Source organism: Pholcus phalangioides, unplaced genomic scaffold (assembly GCF_987345545.1).
Source record: "Pholcus phalangioides strain wild (caught in Gottingen) unplaced genomic scaffold, Ppha-v1.0 ptg000032l_1, whole genome shotgun sequence".
Taxonomy (NCBI): domain Eukaryota; kingdom Metazoa; phylum Arthropoda; class Arachnida; order Araneae; family Pholcidae; genus Pholcus; species Pholcus phalangioides.
Genome location: NW_028301622.1, coordinates 2,525,389 through 2,551,671, shown reverse-complemented (window position 1 = coordinate 2,551,671; position 26,283 = coordinate 2,525,389). Strand labels below are relative to the sequence as shown.

General features: G+C 35.5%; 1 protein-coding gene across 1 annotated transcript; it reads left to right on the top strand.

Annotated features, from left to right (window-relative positions):
• On the top strand, window positions 1-25,815 carry LOC149066220 (WD repeat-containing protein 82-like). Its single transcript, XM_089253263.1, has 9 exons — window positions 1-367; window positions 8,302-8,399; window positions 9,262-9,328; window positions 11,929-12,028; window positions 12,255-12,371; window positions 16,306-16,461; window positions 18,771-18,840; window positions 20,002-20,144; window positions 22,957-25,815. Exons 1-9 carry the CDS (start codon window positions 207-209, stop codon window positions 22,996-22,998), a joined length of 954 nt encoding a protein of 317 aa, XP_089109389.1. The 5' UTR covers window positions 1-206; the 3' UTR covers window positions 22,999-25,815.
• The last annotated feature ends 468 nt before the right edge of the window (window positions 25,816-26,283 follow it).

The window sequence follows — 26,283 nt, the reverse complement described above, 5'->3', positions numbered from 1 at the left end:
AGCAACAACCGAAAGAGACAAGGACGCCATCAATAATTTTATTATTATTATTATTCAGCGAAAGCACGCTGTAGTAGTTGATAGTTGAAATAAGACATTTTTTCCCCCCCTTCTTATACATAAATCGTTAGGAAATAATTAATAATTATTATTTAATAAAAATAATTGAATTATTCATGCATATTATTGTTACAATATTGTGAAAAATGAAACTAGTAACATGCGTCGTTCAAAGTTTCCAAGTAGCTAAAATATTCAGGGAAAACACAGACCGTATAAATAGCATTGATTTCACCCCTGACGGAAAGAGCTTAATTTCGAGTAGTGATGACGACTCCATAGTGATCTATGATTGCGAGAAAGGAACGTGAGTCTCACCATTTATATAATTTATAAAGAATTTATCATAAATTAAGCTCTCTGTGAAAAAAATATATATATTTGAGGAGGGGGGGGGGGTTCAAATGATACAAATTATACGCGAAGTCCCAATTTCGTTAATTTATAAATTGACTACGGCCGTCTTTATGATGAGGTTTTAGGTGATTGTAACTATTAATGCTTTACGAAATTGCATGTGCGGAATTGGGCGTTGCCGTGTATGTGGGGGAAAAGGATGAGAGGCTTTCCTCATCGGCATATTGGAAGATGGCCGTACCAGGCGCGGATCCTAGACCATGTGGGGAGGTGGGGTGAATTTTACGGGATGGGAAATTTTTTTCCTGTGTTATTCAGCTCTTGGGGGGGAGGGGTCATTCCCAATCGGCCACCTCCCCCGGATCCACACCTGAGTGGAAGCAGATACCTTCAGATGTGAATGGAATGGAGGCAGGTATCTTCACTTTCAAATGGAGTGAATGCAGACATGTTCAGCTTCAAATGGAACGAATGCAGACATCTTCACTTTCAAATGGAGCGAACGCAGACATGTTCAGCTTCAAATGGAGCAAATGCAGACATGTTCAGCTGTGAATGAAATGGAGGTATGCATTGTCAGTTGTGAGAGATAGAATGAAGGTAGAATAGAATAAAGGATAGAGGTAGACATCTTCAGCTTCAAATAGAATAGAGATAGGCATCTTCAGCTGCAAATAGAATCAAGGCAGGTATCTTCAGCTGCGAATTGAATTGAGGCAGACATGTTCAGCTTCAAATGGAGCAAATGCAGATATCTTCAGCTGTGAATGAAATGGAGGTATGCCTTGTCAGTTGTGAGAGATAGAATGAAGCATAGGTAGACATCTTCAAATAGAATAGAGACAAGCATCTTCAGCTGCAAATGGAATTGAGGCAGGTATCTTCAGCTGCGAATTGAATTGAGGCAGGTATCTTCAGCTGCGAATTGAATTGAGGCAGACATCTTCTTCAAATGGAGTAAAGGCTGTGAATTTCAGCTGCGAATGCAGACATCAACTTCAAACGGAATGGAGGCAGGCATCTTTATCTGTGAGAATGAAGCCTAGGCAGATATCTTCAGCTGTGTGAATAGAGTGGAAGCAGATATCTTCAGCTGTGAATGAAGCAGTGGCAGGTGGATCCAGGGTGATGTGTTGAAGAAAAGACTTAGCATGTAGATGCATTGGATCATCCCGTATTGTACAGTACAGACAGAGGCAGTCTTAGGGCAGTGCGACTGGTGCAATTGCACTGGGCACCAAATGAGGAGGGGTGCAGAAATGCGTTAAATATACATTATTACAGAAAAATATCTTTAATATACGTATTTATACAAAAATAACTATAAAATATATGTAAAAAATGACAGAGACATGATGCTTGGTCAGCTGAAGCAAGCACACATTTTGGCGCCACCTCATGATGTTGAAGGATAGGTTTGCCCGGGGCTCTAGAGCCACCTACATCCCCCTAGTTGCGGCCCTGAGCAGTGCATCTACATATGTACAGTACATTTTGGGCAGATAAAAATACACTCTCTCGAGCTCTTTTTGTTTACACTTTCCTGCAGGAGACTTTGGGGAGGGGGAGAAGCAATTTCTCTGTTGTTGTGCAGTAAAAAATAAAAATGATGGAGGAATCTCCCTTGGTCACCCAATTTTTCGACTAGCGAGAGCAAAAGTGTTTTCCTGTGTTGTGGGAGTACTACAGGGATTGAAGGTGTCTTCTGATGTGGGAAAGATTTTGAGCCAGAGGCCTTTCACGCCTCCTTTTTCCCGACTTGTATTACTTTTATTGAAAATGAGGAATCGAATCTTCAATACAGTACAGTATTTCGAAAAAAAAAAACATTTAAGAAAAATGAATCAAAACCTATGATTAGCTGACTATTTTAAATAGGGATCCTGCACTTGGGCCTTGTTCCTACCTGTCACACGAGGAGAAGCAAAAATGTGCTCACACGAAAAAACCCATGCACTTTTGCCCCCCCCCCCCCAATCACTGGCCAGTCTCCAGACTTTCATGTTAGTTGAACCAGGGGCAGCCCAGTGTCACTGGGTGTGCTCCAGAAGGGCGTCAAATCTGAAGTGAAAGGGCAAAAAAAAAAAAAAACAATTTGGAAAAATTATTTGTGCCCGCTGTAGGAGAGTCACCAAGTCTGAGGTAGGCAGGGCAAAATAAAGTTAAAGGAAATGATTTCTGTCCCCTTTAGTAAGAGTGCCAAATCCGGCGTAAAAGGGTAAAAGAAATTACAGAAAATTATTTCTGCTCGCTCTATAGGAGGGTTGTTATATCCGAAGTGGAAATGCAAAAAAAAATTAGGAAAACTTATTCGTGCCCTCTCTAGAAGGGGGCGTTAGGTTCGAGGTAAAAGGGCGAAAAAATGGGAAAATGATTTCTGCCCGCTCTAGCGCCAAATCCAAGGTAAAAGGCCAGAAGAAATTCGACATGATATGTTATGACAAAATATTGCTGTTCTTTTGAATGCATCAAAATGAAGCAATTGAACAAGTTTTTTTTTTAATTGGGGGAGATCGGGGGGCCCCAAAATGTCCCTCTCGGGTAAAGATTTTGCCTTGAGTTGCCCCTGAGTGCAACATATGTGTGTGTGGAGAATTTTAACAAACCGTACATATACACAACTGAACATCTTTTAGGAGTTCCATTGATTTTGTTCCAGATACCCGGTGAGTAACGGTAAAGCCTCCTATGAAGCTCCTAGACAGTATCTCTATCTAGGAGGCCTTGGTAAGGTGTGGCCACAACTGGACTCTAAAAAGACATTTTTTCGCTTTCAAGGAAACTAACGAGGAATGTATGTTGGAAATTGAATTTGCTTTTTTTCCCAACCGACTATCAAGAAGGGCCGAAAACTTCAATATAAATTCAATCGAAATGAAAACCTGTTGATCCTAGTGTAATTTGCGATTTTAATTTTGGTTGTATTAGTTTTCTATAAGATTTGTAAGAGTTTTAATCATCTTAAAGTCATTTTGAAGGCAAGTCATTTCCTTGACATTAATCTTGAATAAGAATTAAACAAAACCTATTGAATTTTGCTGCTTATAATCTGCAGATGCAAACTTCGCTAATGTGAGGGGAAAAAAAAGCACCATGTATAGTCTGCAGCGGTATATAACCCACATGAGAAAATTTCATTTATCAGTATAAAATCTCTCAAGGTGGAGGTGAGGGGTGGTTATTTAACATGGTTTTGTAGAGAAAATGTCAATTTTTTGTACTGGCATCTACCGAATCCATAAATATTTAAAAAAATATGTTTTTGTTAATAAATTTTTAATATAATTATAACTAATGAAACCTCTCTCTCGAAAAAAATAAAGCCATAGGTAAGACGCAGTGGTTTATCCGCACTAAAGCCACTTCTCAAGTTAAGACTCTTCTCATGCAACTTCGATCCACAATAAGAAATTCATTTCCGACGTTTTGTTTTTATTTCAATGTAATTTTTTTTAACGTATAATCTACAGACTATATGCAGCAGAATAGGTAGATTAATTTGGACTTCCATGGAAATAAAGTAGTGTACCTTACATATACAGAACAACAAGGAGGGGGGGGGGCGGCAGCAAATCCATTTCGTATAAGAGAAATTTTGGATATGTATCTTCTTATATTTGAAATGAGATTTTTGAAGCTGATGAAATATGGAATTAAATGTATGTTATGGTAAATGCGTTGAATCTGTAAAGCATATCGGTAATGCATAATCACCAATTGTCGTGGTAAGTTTGATAAATTTCACAACGTTTATCACTTTTACCACGATTATGCATAACCTTTTTAGACCCTGGATGCCCCAATGCAGAATGTTTAGCACTGTTCTGCGACGAGCCCTCAGCTGACTGGAAATGTTCTGCGGTAAAAACCCCCATACATGTAATAGTGTTTTTTGCACTTTTTCTTAAAATTCATCCGAATTGTTCTGCAGTAGCGCCAATTGTTCTGCGACGTAAGTCGCAGATTTTGGCACATTCTGCTTTGGGCCTGTATGCACAAACGTGTGGATTGCTTCTTTTCACTTTAGATATTTTTTTAACCTCAGGGATGTTCAGCCCAAAAAAACAATCCCTTCTCAGTGCCGTCTTAACACATGGGTCCACCTGGGAGCATCAAGTGTAAAGGGGCCTCACGAAAATGAGATCTAGTTAAAATTTTTTAGAATTTACTACGTAGGGTAGTGGTTAATCGAGTCAAGTGGTTACGACTGCGTTTGCCGTCGCTGCCATATGTAATATTGGTGCCTATGACGGCATTTGCAGACGCGCAGACTTTTTTCAATCTTTTTCACCAGTCAAGTGGTCAAGACGCCATTTGCCGTCGCTGATATACGTAATGGTGTTGCCTACGACGGCATTTGCCGACACGCAGACTTTTCTGTCTTTTTCACATAAATATGAAGAAATAATTTATCATACATGTGCTGCCATCTCTGTACAGCCATCCTTCTACTTTATTATCTCATCACTAGAGGAAGTTGACAATTATATTTCAAGGTCTGAGATTATTACTACTATTATCTTTGTCATGTTTTGCAAAGCTGCATCCCCATCGCTTTTGTTTCAATTTCCAATTCCCTTGCGAAGATGCATCTGTTTTATTACTCATATGTCTTTTAGCAAAGGTTCAACTATTATGGGTCCATATAAATCCATCAACAGCATTTCTTTTAGTCAGAGGACATTATGACCGCCCCTCCCCACTTTTGGGGTGTCATTATGTCTGGACACATTCGAGCTATAAAAAATATTTTAATATTTCAAACTTCCAAAAAAAGGGAAAAAGCGCGCGCATCTTCAAAAAAAAGTGGGCACTGTGGGTAACGCTCGGAGAAATGAATTGGACAGTTGACTGGTTAATATCCAACCAAGAGGTGGGGGGGGGGAATGGGGATGATCACCACACCAAGAGTCTGATAATATAGTAGAATGAATCTCTCCTGTATTTTACGGGACAGTAATGACTAGCAAAAAATGCTTCCTCTGACACATCACTCTGGATTCACGCCTGGGGGAAGGGGCACTGACTACTGTTTTTGCACCGGACGCCACTAGGTCTAAGACCGGCCCTGGGTACAGACAAATGTTCTCCATATTATTTGGCTCTTGGGAGGGGTCATTGTCCCAACTTTGAATCTGTGCTTGGGTCTTTTTCAGCCCACAACCCGGTTGAATTCATTTTTTGAGTGTAAGGTCCTATCATAAGCATGACTAAGGAGAAATAAATGACATAATAAAATGGTAAATCATTTGTAGCCCTCTTCGGCTGATGCCAGGACCCGGTCGAAACATTGTTTACTAAAAGGTTCTTTTGCAGCATGTGGGGGGTCACCACATTCTGGGGCAGCCCCTCCCCTTATCCTGTAGTACACTTATAATGTGAAAAAACAAAATGACGAAAATTGTAGCCCTGCAGTCCAGTCAGCCCCACTTTTATGGAGACCATACATATTTTAGAATTGATATACATATTCTCTGCACATTTCTATAATCACTGGAGTAGTCTACGAATTGTGTGGGGGGGGGTGTAATCCTCATTTTCGGTGCAATTCTGTGTTCACTCAAGTCTCTTACGTATTTTCATGGCCCCAAATCCTGAAGCAGGGTCTCTCATGGTGAATTTATAATGTGAAGAAACAAAAAATGATTAGAGTCGTCCCGGGTCCTATCAGCTCCACCTTTGTTAGGGGCATGCCCCAAAGCAGAATGTGCCAAAATCTGTGACGTACGTTGCAGAACAATTAGCACTACTGCAGAACAATTTGGAAGAATTTAAGGAAAAGTGAAAAAAAACACTATTACATGTATGGGAATTTTTACCGCAGAACATTTCCAGTCAGGAGGGCTCGTCGCAGAGCAGTGCTGAACTTTCTGCTTTGTGGGGGAGGGGGGGGGCGTGAGCATTTCAGAGAAGGGATATCCAATTTTTTTGTTTTTTGTATATTTCTGCAATCAAGAGTTATCTACACATCATGGAAAGGAGTGGGAGTAATTCACATTTTCTGTGCATTTCTCTCTTACATATTTCCATGTCCCCACATCCTAGAGCAGAGTTCCTAGGCAGAGATCTTCACTATGCTCGCCCAAAAATGAATTTCTAGTGTGCAGGAACAAGAAATGATGAGAATCATCATGGGGCCCCAGGGCTGGAACCCCCAAAGCAGAATGTGCCAAAATGTGCAATGTACGTCGCAGAACAATCTGGAAGAATTTTAAGAATAGTGTAGAAAAACGCTATTATGTATATGCGAATTTTTACCGCAGAACATTTTCAGTCACCTGAGGGCAAAACATTCTGCTTTGGGGGCTGGAACCCTTTGAGGGTGTATGTGCATTTCAGAAAAGGGATATTCATATTTTTTGCACATCTTATGGCACATCTTTATGTATTTTCTGCGGTTAAACAAGTCTCATATGCATTTCCATGTCCCCACATCCTAGAGGAGGGTCCCTAGGCTGAAATCTTTGCCTTCAGCCCCCCCCCCATAGTGCATTAATAGTGTGAAAAAAATGTCATGGGAATCACCATGGTCTCCAACCTTGAAGGGGGGGGGGGGGAAGGGCAGGCATTTTTCAGAGAAGAGCTAACCACATTTTTTGTGCAATTCTACAATCATGCGAGTCATCTACGCATCACAAAAGGATGCATTATCCATATTTTGTTTGCATTTCTGAGATCATGTGTCTTACACATTTCCATCGCCCTCACATTCTGGAGCAGGACCCCTAGGCTGGGATCTTCCCTTGGGGGTGCCTTCATAGTGAATTTATAGCTTGAAAAATAAAGTTTAAAATACAGAACATAATCTCCACCTCAGCATCACCAACAAAATTTGCCATTTGTGAGCCATTCACAATTTCGTAAGGATTCATTAATCATTACGATTAATAATCAAATAGAAAATTAATCATTAATTAAATCAGTTTAATCCTGGATGTTTTGCTTACTACGAAAAGGAAAAAAATTAATGTAAAACACATATTTTTTCACTTTCGGTGTAAGTGTGAGGCTCGGCGTGACCACATTTGTCGCACACATCTAAGTGCGGCTCTGCTATTAGTGGCTGTCCGAGTTGAAAATGAGCTATCAAACTAGAGGAAAACACTGTGAGTGTCAAGTATAAATATCAAGTTGGTGCTGAAAAGAGGCATTATTCGACATGCCATTTTGTGTATCTCTTAACATGGTGAAACATACATACTTAGTTCAGTGCTTGACAAATCCAAAACAATTTAGGTGCCAGCCAAATTTCTTTGGAGCAGAGCATGGTCTTTACCCAAGAAAAACAGTTAATATTTTTTTTTACTTTTTGACTTTTTCAAAACTTAATGACATGTTTTGATATTGGAGGCAACAATTACGAAATTGAAAACTTTGTGTCATCTTTAGACAGCAATTTAAAAATTTCGTACAGAGCATTTTAGTCTCCAATACTGGTTTTCTAGTTGCTGTTGCATCCTGGGATTTGTCAAGCTCTTACTTGAATTTTTTTCATTATCAATTTTGGACGAACTTCACTACGGTAATTATATTGGATTGACCAGCAGGTAAAGAAGTGTAGCGTCCGAGTGGCGTGGCGGTAAGATGCTCATTAGGGTGGGTCAAAAAAATAAAAGTAACATTTTTAAGGAGCGCAGTGATAAAAAGGTGCTAAATGGTCTCAAAATAATAGCCGGGTGGGCCCGGGCACGGCCCACACATAAAGATGGCACTGCTTCAGATTGCCTTCTTGCACCACTGGTCCAGGCTGTTCGTCCGAGTATTTTTGAAAAAAAAAATTACAGAAAATGTGTCAAATTGCTAACACAAATATGTATTTTGATATGAAATTATGAAAATTAACTTTACTTAACTTTAATTTTATTTTTGTTTGATTTTTTTAAGGCACAAGAAAACATTGCAGAGTAAAAAATATGGAGCAGATCTCGTTCGCTTCACTCATGCCGAAAACTCAGCTGTCCATAGCTCAACAAAAATCGATGGTAGGTGTTGAAATTGATGTTTTGCAAATTAAATTGTTTGTAATCATTTACCTCCAAGCCTTGTTAAAATTAACTTGATGAGAGTCTTCGCATAATGCAAAGTAAATGTTTTTCACTTTGGGTGTAATCAAATCTTTGTTGGTTAAGTTAGTGCTAAATATTTCGTTGGGACTTAGTTTATTGAGGTTCAACTGTGATCCTATAGACAGGTGGCCAACTTCTCTCTGTTAGAGGGTCAACATATAATGGTCAGCTGCAGTGTCGGGAGCTGAACCACGTGTGTGACATTCCGGTGTATAAGCCACTCCAGTAAAATGACCCAAAAAAAACTTTCAGATTTGTATGCTCCATAAGTAATATGGTGAAACACTGGCAATTTAGTCATCACACTTTTACCCTGGTCTTTCCATTCCTTCACTTCTTTTATAAACTGACTCATATTCATTGTTAGTCTGGTTTGGTTGAGGGACGGATAAATGCTCAAGGCATTTATCCGTTCCGCTCAAGGCATTTATCATTGATTCATGCACTGGTAGACTTCGAGAAGAGTTTTATTATTGGGATAATAGCTTTAAATTTGCCTCTCAATTAGCCTCTGTCTCCAAACCTGAGCCCTCCTGACATTCTTTTGCGGGTTGTTGGGGGAAAACATTTTACAGTAAAATATTCGGAACTGTAGGGCAGACCTAGACCAGTGTTTTAATTCATCTCTAAGAAGTATAGAATTTATTAAATTGGAAATAAATATGAGTGTTATATATATATGTATATATATTTTTTTTTCCCCCACATATATGTGATTTTATATTAGTGTTTCACGCAATGAAAAAATATTAACTTCCTTTTTCATTAAATTTTTCAGATACCATCAGGTATTTATCTCTTCATGACAACAAGTACATCAGGTATTTTACGGGGCATTCAAAAAAGTAAGTACAACATGTTGAATGATATGTATGTGTTGTAGTATTATAATCAAATCTCTCCAAAAAACTGCCTCCTTGCTGTTCTTTGAAATAGTGGTTGTCTGTGGGGGAAGGAGGGGGGGGGGTAAATAGAGGTATCAAGCATGATTATGGTGAATGAGAGGGGAAAAAATAGGCATCAGTGTTGGACTCCCAGTAGTCCTGTTCTACATTGGTTATGTATCTGGGACTGCTTAAAAAAATTGGATATTCTACCTTCCTCTTAATTAACAAATTAAGAGGAAGAGCACTCGTCCGACAATCGAGGGACCCGGGTTCGACTCCCGGTAGAGGCAGAGATGAGTTTTTCCTTCCTTAAAAAAATTAACATCTCAAATAATAAATATCTTCACAACATCCAGTTCCTGTGTATCTTGTATTAACAAATTTTATTCAAAAAAGTCTCTTCACAGAGCCCAGGCAGACAAACATGGTACATACATAATATGAAAAATTTATGAATTTACTATCTTCACTTCAAATATGGAACACAGATGGTAGAACTATCAAGAACATGAAACAAAAACAACTCTAACAACATAAAAACATTAGGACCATGCATATAGGACTTACATACACTCTAACGCAACATGTTCCAACGTGGAAAGATTTGTTAGAAAGTCCTCAGAGGAATGTGTACGAGCTGTTTGTTCAGTTAATAGTAGCCCTTCACTCAGTCCGAGAAAAAAAGAATCATCACACAATCATAGGAGCCTCTGTCTCGGGGCTTTTCAACCTGTGCTCCACTGCTGTTCCAGGACAATAAAATAAATCACTAAATTGATGAATAAATGACTTGTAGGCTAAAGTCTCTGCAAGTCTAAAAAGGTTGAGAACCACTGCTCTAGATGATACAAATCTTTTTCTGTTTGGTATGTTTTTGTTGTTTTTTTTTACTCTATCAGAAGTTTACTATATTCTCAAACAAACGTCATAAAAATCTGCTCCATGTAAGAAAAAACCAAACTTCTTGCCCATTTGAGTGGCTTCCATTGTGTGTCTCACATTACATTTTAATCAAGGTCCATCTCTATAAAAGGTAACTGACTGTAGATTGTACATTTCAGAATCATCCGCTGTGATTGGTTGGTTGTCACAACATTGAGGTCGGAAAGCCATACTGGATAGCTTTTTTTTTCAAAGTCATTTAAAGTAAAGAATCAAATCATTAACAAAAGTTTTTCATTCATCGATTAAGAAAAAGTATTTTTGCGCTGCAAATTTAGCAACTGACAGTACAGGGTATAGATGCCAGTTCAGCACTTTGTGTGATATTATTTGTTGGCTTTGTTTCTTTCCCATTATTTGTGGAGAAAGTTGTCGCATAAGTGGAGGAGCCAATGGCTTGTTTCTAGGAAAACTGTACATGAAATGAAGATTAGCTCTCAAACAAGAAGGTGGGGTGCATAGGGAGGTTTCACTGTATATTTTAAATTGTATATAGTGTTATCTATACTATGGAGTTTGATCATAAAGTATGGTGAATAGGCAAAGTCACTGGTGCGATTTATTGTTACATGCCAGAAATTTTGGGAAGAAGACATATAAAAATTAAATTCACCCATCCCACGGTACACTTTTGCTCTATAGAATCTGAGATTTCTAATAACGTGTTGCTTGGTTGAGTCTGTCTGTTATCAGCTATTCAGCGAAGTGTCGTAAATCAGATCACAAATAATGCATTGGTACGAGCGAGTGCATCGATTCTGAGCGCATCAAATTCTATCACCAAAAAACATTATACTGTGTCTTATTCACTATATTCCCTGGATCTATTTAATATACAACTTCTAGTTCCATTTAAATCAAAATTTGAACATGTTGCTTTGTATCTATTTGGTACACTAAGTGCCAGAATATCATAGCTGAAAATAATAACAAAAGATTATGTCTGACTTTGTCTCAGGAAGTGACAAGAGTGGTTGAATAAGTGGGTTTGAAATTAGAGTAACAAGACCAGTTATGTTTTACTTGAATGCATATATATATACACACTGTGCAATGGCTGTATAACAATACCCAGGCCCATTCACTTCAACTTTTTCTCGAGGGGGAGCCAAGAAAATATACTCAATATATGTATATATATTTCCCTTGTTTGTCTATTTCTGTGGTATTCTATTGTATTTTTAAATTTACTGTAAAAGAGTGGGTCCACCCTGACCCCCAAAATGACGGGCCTAGCAGTACTGAAGGTACTGGAATTGGAGAAAGATATTGTTATAGGTGAAGTATATCAACATTATGAAAAATGCAACACCACCAGACAGTAATATAATTATTTACTAATTAATTATTAATTATATTTAATATATATAGTATTGCTGTATAGAATTTTCACTGTATTTGACTATCATATTTTGTGATCTCATTTCATGTTTGTGCTGTTGTCATCTTCTAGAAAAATTTGGGTTGGCCTGATAAAACATCATACATCAATACATCATTCATATCTGCTTTGTTTTGCTCAACCAAATTACTCATAAAATTGCTTTTGATTTGTTAAAATGTCGTGAAATTAATACTAGACCTACACATATATATATTTTTTTTTTGTGTTGTAGAGTTATATCGCTCAGCATGTCACCTACAGATGATACATTCCTCTCTGGGTCATTGGACCGGACTATTCGTCTCTGGGACTTGAGGTCACCTAACTGTCAGGTTGACTGAATTTTATTTTACAATTTTTATGCTCCGATGTTTCTGATAGGTTTGCGTTCATATAAAAGTTTCTATAAATGCTTATAATTTTACGTCGATCTCTGAGCTCAAAGTTTCCATGATTTTACTGCTTAGAGATAAATGGGAGAAAAAATAGTTATCACATTTTTGAAAAATGCCTGCATTAATTCTTTTTTAAATTCATCGACGTTTCATTTTCTTTCAGGGTTTTTTGTCACAAACAGGTCGACCGGTGGCAAGTTTTGATCCAGAAGGCTTGATATTTGCTGTTGGAATAGATGCTGAAATGGTAAAGCTGTATGATCTTCGTTCATTTGATAAGGTAAGAAGGTTTTGTGTCAGACCAATAAAAACAAAATTTGATTCAATCACTTTTTCACACATCACAGTAAACAGTTTTCAATCTAGTTCTGAGTGTTAATTTATTTCAAGATTTTTACATTTTGTCTCTTTGGTGCGTTTTCCTATCCAATTATACTCCCACCAACTTCCTAACTTTTAGATAGATAGATATTTCCTTTGTTTAAAATTTTGAAACACAGTTACAAGGGGTTTACAAGCCTGTTTTAGGGGCTAAGCAAGCTTGTGAGTCCACAAAACAATAACAGATACATATCTGTTGGCAAAAATAATAATAATAATCTGCATATATATAACACCAAGAAATAAGTGGCAACAGGAATGGAGATGATAGACAAAGTAAAATTGGCATTTAGTGGCGTATGCAAGATAAGGAAAGATTACATTACAGTGTCAAATAGATTGTTTACTTATTAACTGAGAAAGTAAATTAAATACTTTGGGAGCTAAATAAAGGAAATATTTTTGGAAACAAGTTTCATTTGGCTTTGGTACTTATATAGTATGACGTCTAAATTGTATTCCAGATTTTTGCAATTTCAGATTGTGAGATGGCCACTTCTTTTATAAAGCATTTTTAAACTTTTATAAACTTACAAATGCTTTAAAGGGAGCATCTTTAATTGCTTGAAAAGTGGAAATGTATGTGTGAGTCCATTTTTACTCAATGATACGGATGAAGGACTTCAAAGGTGTGAAGGACCTTCGTCACAGTCCTTCACGAAAAGTGTAGAAAGATTGCTGAAGTATGCCCCCCCCCCTCCCCCAACATGTAATGTCATAATTCAATCTAGATTCTACTAACACAAAATAAATCAGTTTTAAAATGAATTGGGAACATTTATTCCTGACAAAATTTCCTAATGTTACGATTTAATTCTACACTCAAATAATTAATATTTATATATATTAATCCACAGGATAGTTTTGAATTTAAAAAAATCCCTAAATACTTAAAGGTGTCTACTCTATTGACAACTGTGCACATACAATCCGAGATACAACCATCTGTCATAGTATGATATTTTAGAACATCATAATCATTAAAAGTACCAGAACCAAATAACATAAATTTAGTTTTATCTATATTTAATTTTAATTTATTATTTTCAAATCGGATATTTATTGAGTTAAGATCATTTTGCATGTTATTTCTCAAGTTAATTGAAGAGCTTTTGAATAACAAAGAGCTAAATCATCAGCAAAAGCAGTGATTTTTCCTTTCAAATTAAAGTTATATGGGTCATTTGTGTATATTAGGAATGAAATAGGTCCATGTACTGATCCTTGAGGTACACCAGATGTAATTTGTCTTTTAGAACTCAAAACGGAATTTACTTTTACACTTTGAACTCAAAGTAAGATATGTTTTGTAAAATATAAGTTGCAAACCCTGAATTCCTTCATATTCAAGTTTGGTTGAAAGAATACTATGATTCACAGTATCAAAAGCTTTGCTGATATCTGAGAATAATGATGCAACTTTACAATTATTGTTATCTACTATATACACATTTGAAAGAAAATAAACAAGAGCGCCCTCTGTACTTTTTGCCTTTCTGAATCCAAATTGTTTCTCACTAAAAAAAATTAATGCTGTCAAGAAATTTAATTATTCTGGATTTAATTATTTTTTTATGGCCTTTGACAAGACAGATAGTAAAGAAATCTATCTGCAATTATTAATACACTTTTTATCCCCATTTTTGTGTATTAAGCAAACGAATACTAGTTTCGGCCACTCTGGAAATTCACCAGTGATAAAACTTAAATTGAAAATAAACTATAAACATCACTTACATATGGCTCAATGCATTTCAATGTTATGGAATTAATTTCATCAAATCCTGATGATTTTTTGGAATGTAAAGAATTTATAATACTCAATATTTCATGACTATCCGTAGGGTATATATAAAAAGATTTCTTAAAAATTCAAATATGAACAATTTAATGAATTACAATTAATAGGAAAAAATTTGTTACAAAAATCAGAAAAAAAGTCATTAAAACATTCAGCAAGATCAATTGAAGTCGTAGTTTCACCAGTTGTTTCAGTAAAAACTGTCAATACTGCTTTATCTGTCTTTATATTAGACTTTATCTATCCATATGCTTTGAAAGCGTTTCCTTGAATGTTTTGAGTTTAGGGAATAAATATTCAGAAAATGAACAATTACAGACCGATTTTGATTTTACCTATTGTGGCAAAATTATTAGAGAAATGGGCAAAACAACAAAATAGTTATTTACACTCCATTGCTTACTTATCACTTCATCAATTTGGCTTCAGGGAAAAAAATAAATACTGAAATGGCTTTGGTTAAATTAATGGATTACATACAAATTAAAATAAAAACAAAAAATAGCAGCTGTATTTATAGATATTAATAAAGTGTTTGATACAGTAAACTGGGATATCTTATTAGAAAACCTAAAAAATATTGGAGTAAAAAAGCTCCCACTTGATTGGTTCAGATCTTTTATAACAAATAGAAGACAGACCATTAAAATAGATAATAAGATAAGTGGGATAAGGGCAGTAGATACAGGTGTACCTCAGGGATCAGTTCCAGACCCAATACTTTCTTCAATTGCTTTGCTCATAATAGCAATATTTTGAGAGTAGTAATGGCAGGGGTGCAATAATTAAACCTACTGGTAGGCAATGATTGGTGACTTGGTGCTAATTGGCGATGCCTTGAATAATCTTATTTTTTAAAAGAATACCTGTAATTTGACTTTTATTAATGAAAAATTTCTACGTTTTTCAAAAACTCTTTTCATTCATTTTTGTATGGAGAATTTGGACTCGCCACAAACCTTCCTAATTCTCACTCCCTAATGTTGACAGCTATGCTATGGGATGTTATCAAGAAGCTCAACGAAAAAATGCTGAAGTGAATGAATGAGATGGTTGTTTCTTTTTGGTAGAAACAACTAACTTTACATCAATATTTTTATCAAAAACATTTTTGATTCAGATGCACACTCTGTTGCATAAGTCGATAGAGCTCATCCCAAAGATTCAGAAACCATTGAAAAGTGGATTTTGAAAAATGTGGAAATGCTCCCATTTGAAAATAAGCTTCTCTCTTGTGTCTTATAGACCCCTATCTTTTTCAATTTCATGAGTAAAGTTTTGAGATACAGTAGATTCTCACTAATCCAGAACATATCAGACCAGGGTGTATCGGATTACCAGATTTAAGTTAATTCAAAAAGCCCATTTAAATAATATAAATTTCTGTAGAAAGACACGCAGTTATGTGTTCTCATTTTCTATGCTCGAAGAAAACCAGTCTAAAAAACACCAGATTACTGGGCAGGGTATATTAGTGTATAGCTGGATTATCAAGAGTCTATTTTCTTTCTTATTTTTCTTTCAAACCGAGCACAACTCAAGTCTATCACCATCTATGAGGGGTTTACTACCTAGTGAGCTGTGCCGCGGAAGTGTAAGTGTGTGTGTGTACCTAAGAGTCTGAGTGCTATGTAGTGTTAATTTGACTTTTCAGTGCTGCCATGTATATTTCAGAAGTGAATTGAGTGATGTGTTATGATTGAAGTACATTTATACTGTTTGTAGGTCTGTTGCTCTCTGCGGCGAGACTTTTTAAAGGGGAGATCAGCTCGTATATTTTCCATCCAATTCACAATCTTTTGCTTGAGAAAAATTTTGAAAAATTCTATTTTTTTTTAATCTCAAATTTCCTCCTGGCCTTAGTTGTTTTTTTCCCCCTCCCACCATTGTACTTTTTGTTAATCTTTGTATTTTATAATGTTCAAAAAAAATTTGTTACAATGATCATTATTTTTGTTCTTAGAATTGAAATGCAGTAATGTTTTTTACCCCATTTTTTTTAATATGTTTGCATTGGTTTTTGCATTTACAGGGCCCATTTAACACTTTCAAATTGCCAAAGAGTAATGAACATGATTGGACTGGGATGAAGTTTAGTCCGGATGGTAAGATGCTTCTATTATCCACCAACAGCTCTGTTGTTCATCTTCTAGATGCATATCAGGGTGTTCACTTGCGCACACTTACAGTAAGTTATGTTCGGCATAAATTTCCATTTCTATATTTTTTTTAAATATACAGTTGACATTCATTATAATGATTATTTGTTATAGTGTGACTGTTACATTATAATAATCATTATGATAAGTACCAAGTGTTTTTATGTAATCAATATCATGTGTTTATCCTTTTGATACAACAATCACCCAGTATAACATCCATTTTTGACTGAATGATTAGTTCGTTATAACAAGCATAGACTGTATAAGGTGCATGAGTATGAATGAATACAATGCAAGTTGAGGCAAGAGCATATTTAAAATCTGTATATATGAAATTTATCTTGTGTGTGTGTATGTTCTCTGTACAAACCTACTTTCAGGCCGATCGCCAAATTTTTCATACATACTAAACAGGACTGGTCTTGAATGATAGGATACTTTGAAAGTTTGTCAAATCTAGGCAAATGCCCGAAATGGGCAGAAACTGTAGGGCAACAGTGATTCATGAGCCTCAACAATGACTTTTTGAATATTTACTTCGGTCGCTAGGGTTCACAAACAGTGTGATTCATACATGTTTATTCCTTTGCAATGGTTTGTAACTTCTTCAATGCTCCCAGTGTATGAAGAAAACACGGGAAGCACCAAGTATTTTTGCCAGTTGGATGTTATATTGTGCGACGGGGGGGGGGGGCACCTTTTAAAAGAAATAATTGTTATTGAATCATTGTTAGTTTTTAACAACGCAATACTCACATATTCCCAAGGGATCAGCACGATCTGTCCAGGGAATTTGTTAGTTTTAGTAGACATCCATGCTGGAGCTGGGATTTAAACTCAGACCTTCACAGTGAGAGGCTAGCTCCCTAACCACTCAACTTCCAGGCGGCATAAAAGGGATTTTCATTTTGTTTTTAGGTCTGAAGGCGATATTTCTTGTGGTGGCTGATTTTGATTTGAGTGTAGTAATAAGAGGTAGTTTAACTCACTATTGGGTGGTAATCTGTGACTTATGCTGACTAGCGGTATCTAGCATGATGTCACGTTTTCCCAAAATTTGAAAAAGTCTGTATAATTTTGCTTTTATTAAATAAAAATCCCTTTTATATTTGTGTGATTTTTTTGTGTGGAATTTTGATCGACAAGTAAACTTCCCTAGTTCTCATTCTCCAAAATTGGTAGCTATGCCATTTAAATAAATAAATCTCAATATCGTCATTTACTGACACTTGATAGTTTCTGACCACAAACAATAAAACTTTTGTCAGGAATTTTTTTAACCGAATTAGGTCTTGTCTCAGCACAATTATTGCAGGCAAAGAACTTGCAGGGAATAATGTTTTTTTGGTTTTTTTTTGCTGCTGCTATCAATTTTTTAATGCATTTTCCATCCACTTTATTAATTTGATTTTAGTTATTCGATTAAACCCTATCTTTTTGGAAGTAGGAGGAGTTATGTTAAAAATTCAATGCAACTTCAGTTCTTCATGTTGATGAACATTGATAACAATATTTGTATGCTCTATTACAGTAAATACAGTTAATTTGTAATAAGTCAAACTCTTATAACTCCAATGGCTGTTTAAGTCAAAGTTTTCACTCAGCCCCAGAACTTTTTTCATATTTTAGCGTTAGAATTTTTCCTTAACTCGAAGTTTTCTCCTTTTAAGTCTAAAGTTTTCCGGAATGAAAGAAATTTAAAAAATAACATTTAGTAATAGAATTTAGCAATGGAACATAGCGTTTTGTAACATAATTCAACATTTAGCAATAGAATTAAGCATTTATTAGTGGAATTTAACAGATTCGTTTAGCAGATTAATTTGTCTAACAAAAATAGAATGGCTTTCTCACAAAAGGACAAAGAGAGAGAGTCAAAAATCTCTTTGCTTTTTGACAGAAAATAATCTTGGGCATTCACATTATTTATAATTCGTTTCATTTATGCGATTATGTGTATGCGTCCATTTTCACAATACAGTATGTACGTCTAGTTTATTTCTTGATATTCTAATTCAATAACTATGCATGATTAAATAAGAACAACATCTTTCCAAATTTCTTTATATCCAATAGTTTGACATGTTTTACGTTTTACTAATTCAATATTAGTGAATAGTAGCACTTTTATTTTAATCTTTTTTCTCACTGTAAAATCAGAATTTGTGATGTTGAACTAATGATAACTTGAAGTTGTTTGTCTGCCACTTCACATTCGACTTATCAAGATTTGACTGTATCATTATATTGAAAAACTAGAGGTATTTATTACAAAATTAGTTAGGATAGTGTGTGTTGAATTTGAAATTCTAATATTTTTAATGTTTAATTTCAGGGGTTTTTGAATAATAAAGGAATCCCGCTTGAGGCATCATTCAGTCCCGATTCTCAGTTTGTGTTCTCTGGTAAGTTTCTCTCACACACTCCCAGCTTTATTTTATTTTTTTAAACTGCTAATCTCAACTGTTCTTGATCAGTTGAATATTAGCACATCGCAAGTGGGGGAATAAGATATCAGTCCAGCTTTGTCTGACTTGAATTTAAAACTCATTTTTATGCTGCAGGAAGTTGCTGAAAGTGGAATCCTTTGCCATATTTCAAAAACGGAAAAGAAATAGTGTCCAAATCACTTTTCCTTCCCTTTTCTTTGTCTAATTTTAGTTGGGGTGCAAACATATAAAATGGGGGGGGGGGGGACAAGAACGAGATAAGGGTGTGTGTATTAGGATCTTGTCTTTAGTGTTGCATTATTGCACCAGTGTTGCATCTAGAAGAAAGAATAAAAAGCCTACCACATTGCAGCTGAAAATCACCCATATAAGACGTGTTAATGACACTTTTTTTGGATAGGGGCCGTTCAAGTATTATGTAAGCAAAATTTTTAGCCATTTTTGACTCCCACCCCCCGTCAGCAAAATTTCGTCATCAGCTCTGCCCCTCTGAATCCTAACTCATATTTTCATAAAGGGTGGTTGATGACGTAAGCATTATCCAAACCCCCCCCCCCACCTTGTCATCAAAAGTCAGCAAATCGGAATAGTGGTACCACAAGTAAAGCCATGTCCACACTCGTGTCAAGGCTGGTCCAATAGCCATTGCAAATATTTGCTAAAAAACACAGAACCAGTTTTTCCAGAAAATATGGTGGTTGTAACTGTTGTTCTTCGACCAATGTATGGCCATATACACGGATTGGAAGATGGGGGAAGGAAGGCAGCTTCTTTGACTTGGGTTGGAAGCTGACAGGTACTTGACTAGTTTTTCAATACCTTCCAGCGTCCAGCGTTCACTGCTAGTGGCCACGCACTACTTGCCCGTGGAACATGTTGGGGCAGTCTTGACAGAGAGTGTGGCCTTATGAGAGTGGCCCTGACCTGAAGAATCTTGATTTGCAAATAATCTCCAAGTTACAAGTGAAACTATTAACTAAAAACACTTCTACTTGCACTCAAATATTTTGTATGTGAAAGCTTTAAACAAACCAACAGCATTTTTTCTCATTGTACTGTGCACTGCATTTCCTGTTTGTGACTAAAATTTTTTTTTGTTTTGTATTCTCTGCACAGGATCAACAGATGGTGCCATTCATGTATGGAATGCTGAAAGCGGTTTAAAAACAGCTGTTCTGAACTGCAACTACACGGGTCCTATACACTGTGTTCAGTTCAATCCAAAGCTTATGATGTTGGTCTCAGCATGCACGAATATGGTAAATTCTTTTTATAATTCCCCCTCCCACAATTGGTGCAGATATTTCAACTTGATGAATTATTTGAATTCAGGATATATATTTTCATACATATAAAAATCTTAGAATTGATTTTTTTCAATTAAAAAAAATATATTTTAAAAAAAGGCTTACTGAGTGTATTATTTTCATTAAACATTTATTAAAAAATTTTCAATTAAACATTTATTAAAAAATTTTCAATTAAACATTTATTAAAAAATTTTCAATTAAACATTTATTAAGAAATTTTCAATTAAACATTTATTAAAAAAAATTTGCCAAATTACAGTGATACTTCAGCAAACGAACACACCTTATCAGCTATTTAAGGTTTTTACCAAGCTTTTCCAGTCTTGGCTGAATGCAGATTCAACTAATGGACATTTTATTCACATAAATGCACTCACTCACGTAACATAGCACCATTGTGAGCTGAGTTTTTGCACACTCATCAGGATTACTGTCACTTGAGCCTGATTAATTGATGGGTAAAAGTGGTAAGGGTGTGTTGTGTATTTGCTAAAAGTGAAAATGTTGGAAAATTGCAAAAAAAACTTTGTGTAGCCCATAGCAACGTTTACACTTGCAGGGGTGGGAACTCTGCGCCAATTGCGCCGCACTGCGCCAAAACTAATATCTTGCGCCATCCTGCTCCAATAGCGTATTTTCGCATTTTTCTGCGCCAAATAGCGAATTTTGCTTCAGTATGTCCGGAATTTCGGAAAGGACGCCAAAAAAATTTTGTTCCTGCTAGCCACGAAACGTTTCTTTACGAGAGAGAAAAGCGTGTTTTATCCCACTATACTTAAACTATCGGCCCCTGATCGGGCTTAACCATCGCGAAACCCCGATATTGTCCGTGATCGTGGAACTGGAGATGGCTTGCAATGCCTTTCAGCTTTAAAGTGCAAATTCGAGTGTTCCCGTTTAAAAAAAAAAAAAAAAAGTCGTCACTGGAAGCAGCAGAAATTACTGTAGTCGATTGTCATTGTGTTAAATCCCGATGTTTCGTGAAAAAAAAATTTCATTCCGGGAGTAAAAAGCGCATATCCGCCAAATTACGAATGTTAGTTTAGAAACTTTGCCGAATAACGAGCGTCAAATCGCTAATTTTGCCGAATAACGAGCGTTAAATCTCTAATGTTGCCGAATAACGAGCGTTAAATCGTCAATATCGCCAAATAACGAGCGTTAAATCGTCAATCTCGCCAAATAGCGAGTGTCAGATCGCCAATCTCGCCAGATAATGAGTGCTAAATCGCCAAACATCGAGTTGATTGTTCCGAAATTCTCTCCCATTTTGCAACAATTTCTTTCCAAGTATAAAAAAATTAAAAACTTATAAAATTTTTTTAGCTCATTTGAAGTGCTGCTGTTCAAGGCAGCAAATAGTGCCCACAGTAAGCAAAAATCATCTTAAATAGACAGGTGCAAAAAATTTTATGATAGCCGCTCTTTCAAACAAGGTGTCAAAAGCCTTAAACACCAAAAACAAAAATCAAGCTGACGAAAAGATGTTTGATAACAAAAGACAATGCAGTTTTATTTTGAAAAGGGTTGAGGGTTAACGAAAATATTCTTGTTAATTTCACTGTTCCAATTTATAAATATCTGCTCCAAATCCCATATTTTGCTGCTCCAAATCCCGAATTTGCTGCTCCAAAACTGCTCCGAATCCTGAATTTTGCTGCTCCAAAGCTGCTCCGAAATGGACTTAGTCACTTCCCACCCCTGCACTTGCAACCTCTTTACATGCTCTTTTAACTACTTGAAAGACTACCAGGCACTTTTCACGAGACAGCATTGTAAAGCATTGCTCATTTGACACTTTAACGTGAAAAACAGTGTTTGAATTTTTTGTGGCCCTTTCATCGTTTATTACTTTTACTTGTCTATTTATTTCCACCTCAGACTCACTTTCCAGATATACCTCTTCTCAGAAAGCATTCAAGTCATTTTTATGAAGTGAAAAGATTGAGCTAAGAGAAATGCATAACAAAAAGAGCTTAAACTTGAATGTTTTCGTTGCACTTGCTCTTTCCATGCAAGACTCTTAGCATCAAACTGAAGTCTTTATGTCTTTCAGGGATATTATTTTTTGCATAAGTATGATATAAAGCATATATAAATATGAACACGAAAATATGGACCACATTACATACTAAGAATCCCATCATCTTGACTAGGTTGTGTATATCATGTAGAATAAAAAGAAAACCCTAAAAAATCTTCAGTATCTCATTTTTCTCTCAAATTCCTTCATTCAACTATAAAGCTCCACTTTGCAGTATTTCGTAATGTTTTTATAAAACTTAGCTTCAAACTTTTGGCAGAATATACTGTGGAACCTTGATATAATGAATTCCTCTACAACAAATTTAAAAAAAAAATCTCGTTAGGAATTGCCTGTAGTTTAATGTAAAACTCTTGATTGAACGATATCATCTACTACGACAGTTCCCTCTATAATGATTTTTTTAGAGATTTTAAAACAGCCACAAAGATTTTTTAATTTCAAAATCATCAGGCCCGTCATTCAGAGGGGGTAGGGGTGCTTGCCCCCCCCCCCCGGCTTTAGAAATGGAAAAAGTTATATATATATATATATATATATATACATACACATACATACCTTTTTTGGCTTCTTCCAGTGTAGGAATTGTCTTTGACATTTATATAATTCGTGCTGCTTTTAGCGTTGTATTGCTAAAGAATTAGAGAGAGAGAATTCTTATATTTATTATTTTGGTATTTTTGTGACTAATGTGTTTTCTTTGCACTTTTTCAATAGGCTTTCTGGTTACCTTCCTTGAGTGAAGATAGTCCCCTGTGATGCTGTGATAATCTATCCCAGTAGCACAAAACTTGTTTTTTTTGTTTCTTCGTCGTTAAAAGTCTTTACATGTATTTCATTCTGTGATAATGTCATTGTAAAGCGATTTTTCATGTCAGAGTTCTGTTCCTCCCTCCCCTTGTTCTGTAGATTTAGAAAATATTCATTAGCACTTCTAAAGATGACCTCTTATGTGGAAAAGTGTGTGTGTATGTATATCTTTTGATCTGTTTAGCTTCGGCAGGATCGGAGACTCTACCCAAAACAAGTTCCACTATAGATTTGTTGTTGTGAGCATGGTGACAAAATGTTGATGTATTGTAGGGTTGTCAAGTAACCCTTGATATAGTAACCTTTATGAGTGTGACCCCCTCTTTTTTTTCAAATCGCTACTACTATAATTTAGTTTTTTTTTTTTTTCCTTGCTGAAAAGAGCTTTGAAAAACTTTAGCTAGTTCTCTTCTTTGTCGTGATTGTGAACTAATTTCACTGTGGATGTGTTTCTCAGGTATGCTTTGTATTCTTAACTGGTAATAATTGGGTTGAGAGAGTTGAATCGCAGACATCTGTCGATGAGGAAAGCCCTGTAGAATTTTTTTTTATGGGATATGTTTTTATCTAGTTTAAACTAATCATTCCACTTGAAATTCTGTAGGCTTAACGTGTACAGGAATGTGTGTACTGTTTGAGTACCAATACGAAATCTGAACTGATGATATTGACTTTCATGTATCCACATTCAAAATTTGTAAAGTTTATCAGAAACTATGAAGTTAATCAAATACAGAAAATATTTTGATAGGAAAAAAAAATTGGAAATGTATGGTTATTTAACAAAAAACAGTATTGTTCCAGCAGTAATGCGATTAATACTATATATTTGTGTATTTTTAAATGTCTTCAATTTGTTACGGCAAAACATTTCCACTTATGTTACTGGATTGGCATTTTCTGATACAGTCAAGATTTATTTCTGTGTGTTTTAATCATTTTTTAATACTGTATACCAGTTGTATTGTTTCATCGAATAACAGTGAGACCAGTTAATCTTAATAGAATATACAGTCGACGCTCGTTATAACTCCCACTATCATTCCACTGAAAAATAGACTTTATATTGGGAACTTATGTCAAAAATGTTTTTGAAAAAAAAATTAGTTTATCAAGAAAATTACATATTTGAACAGAATAATAGTGTGATCTTCATGTATTCCCAAAAGATCTGGAGGGCCTACCATCCCCTGATGTTTATAAAGAATAATCCAAGAGACAAGATAATCAGCACCGTTCATGAAGAAAAAAGAAATTTTCATATACCAGTTTGAAGCTTGAACAAGCATCGTTTTTGCTTTGTGTGACAAGGAGTGGGGGTGAACCACTCACTGAGGTTCCAATTACAGTATTTTGCACTTGCGGAAAAAAAATGTAATTTATTTTTGAAAAATAATACAATACGATCACAAAAGCATTAAATACTTTAATTTTGTTATCCGTAAAGTAATTTTTCTTGTGAAATAAATGGTCTAATGACGAATTTGGCTCGCGAAATTAGGAATTCATTCAACATTTCACACAATTGATCAAACTGAATTTCAAATTCACGTATTAAAATGCACTTGCATGAAAAAAGTTGTATATCAACTACAGATGGTTGTATGCAATATAGATGTTACGTTGGATGAAAAACATGAACAAGATGAGGTACAATTTGTTAAATTCTTGAAACTGTTGGCCTCAATCAATCAAAATCGATGCGTGAGTAATAATATCACATTACAGAAAACCTAATAATTTTAACTGACCACTGCAAAATTATTATATATTGCAATAATGAAAGGCAGAAAGGTTTGGGGAGGTGAATATAATTTAAATTATTCCTCAGTTCTCTCTTCAGGAGTCAAGGTACATTTTGCAGGAAACATTACAAATGATAAAATTTATGCTGAAATATATTTAAACTATGAAATACTCTTAAAAAAACACTTGCTACACTTGTGAACCTCAATATTTGGATCAAATAATAAACACGTGAGAGAGTGCAATGATAGTATCTCTAAAAATTAAAAAAAAAAATTAATGCATGCCTGTTATTGGCTGTATGAAAAGGGGGGAAAAATTCCCTGAATATTCCTTCTTTATGTCACATATGAACAGATTGACATGCACGTCTTTTTTTCATAATATCTGTGAAACAATCTGAGAGAACAGATTATTCTTTATAAGCATCAGGGGATGGTAGGTCCCCCTCCCCCAGTATGATCTGTCCAGGGAATTGTTAGTGCTAGAAGACATCAATGCCTGAACCATAATTCGAACCCAGGCCTGCATAGTTTCCCTAACCACTCAACTGCCAAATAATGTAAAAAAAATTATATATTAGCCATTTTATTGTAAGGTAGGCAGTTGGCAATGAAAATGCATGAGGTTAGAAAATAATACTATTGCAATAATTAATTGCATGCATGCATTATGTACCAAATTATCCAGTATCAAAGGTTGAGGTTAGATGCACTAAAGTAGTGTTCTTCAATCTTTTTACAGCTGTTGACAGGTGAAAATAGTTTAAAAATTCTGCTCACCTGCAGAAATGAGAAATAATTTTCAGACCAACAAAAAATAAATAAGAGAAATAATGTGCAGATCTGCTGACAGCTAAGACAGGAATAAAAACCAATATAGTGATGATATATGCCAATGTATAAATTGGTTGAAATGTTTTGCAGACTAGGAAGGAAATTCTCCTCCCAAACACAAAAAAGACAGCGGACTGGTGTTGAAGAGCACTGCACTAAAGAACAAATTCTATTCATTTCTGTGAAAAAGGAAAAAAAAAGATTGCGGAAAAAAATGAGTGGAGAAAGTAAAGCATAGCTGAGTTCTGTTCTTGCATTGGATGCAATGATATTTCTTGGTGGATATATTGCATGAGAAATAACATTGTGAATAGGACAACATCTGGAACTTATCATACCAGTTGTTATATTGGAGTAGTCACAATAATGCACGGTCATTATAATGAGCCTCGACTGTATTTGCTTCAAATGCAAATGAATTCACTTCATGCAAAAAGGGCATTAGTCTATTTTTTTTTCAAAAATTTAGTTTTTTTACGTTTTTCATTTTTGTTCTTGTTTTTCATGTCTTTTATGCTGAAAGGGCATCATTCTATTGAACATGGTAGACATGATATATGCATAACTCTTACAATATAAATATGTTAGACACACACACAGGTTTCGACCTGCACCAATTCATTAGAAGTTATTCATTGTTTACGAAGTGTAT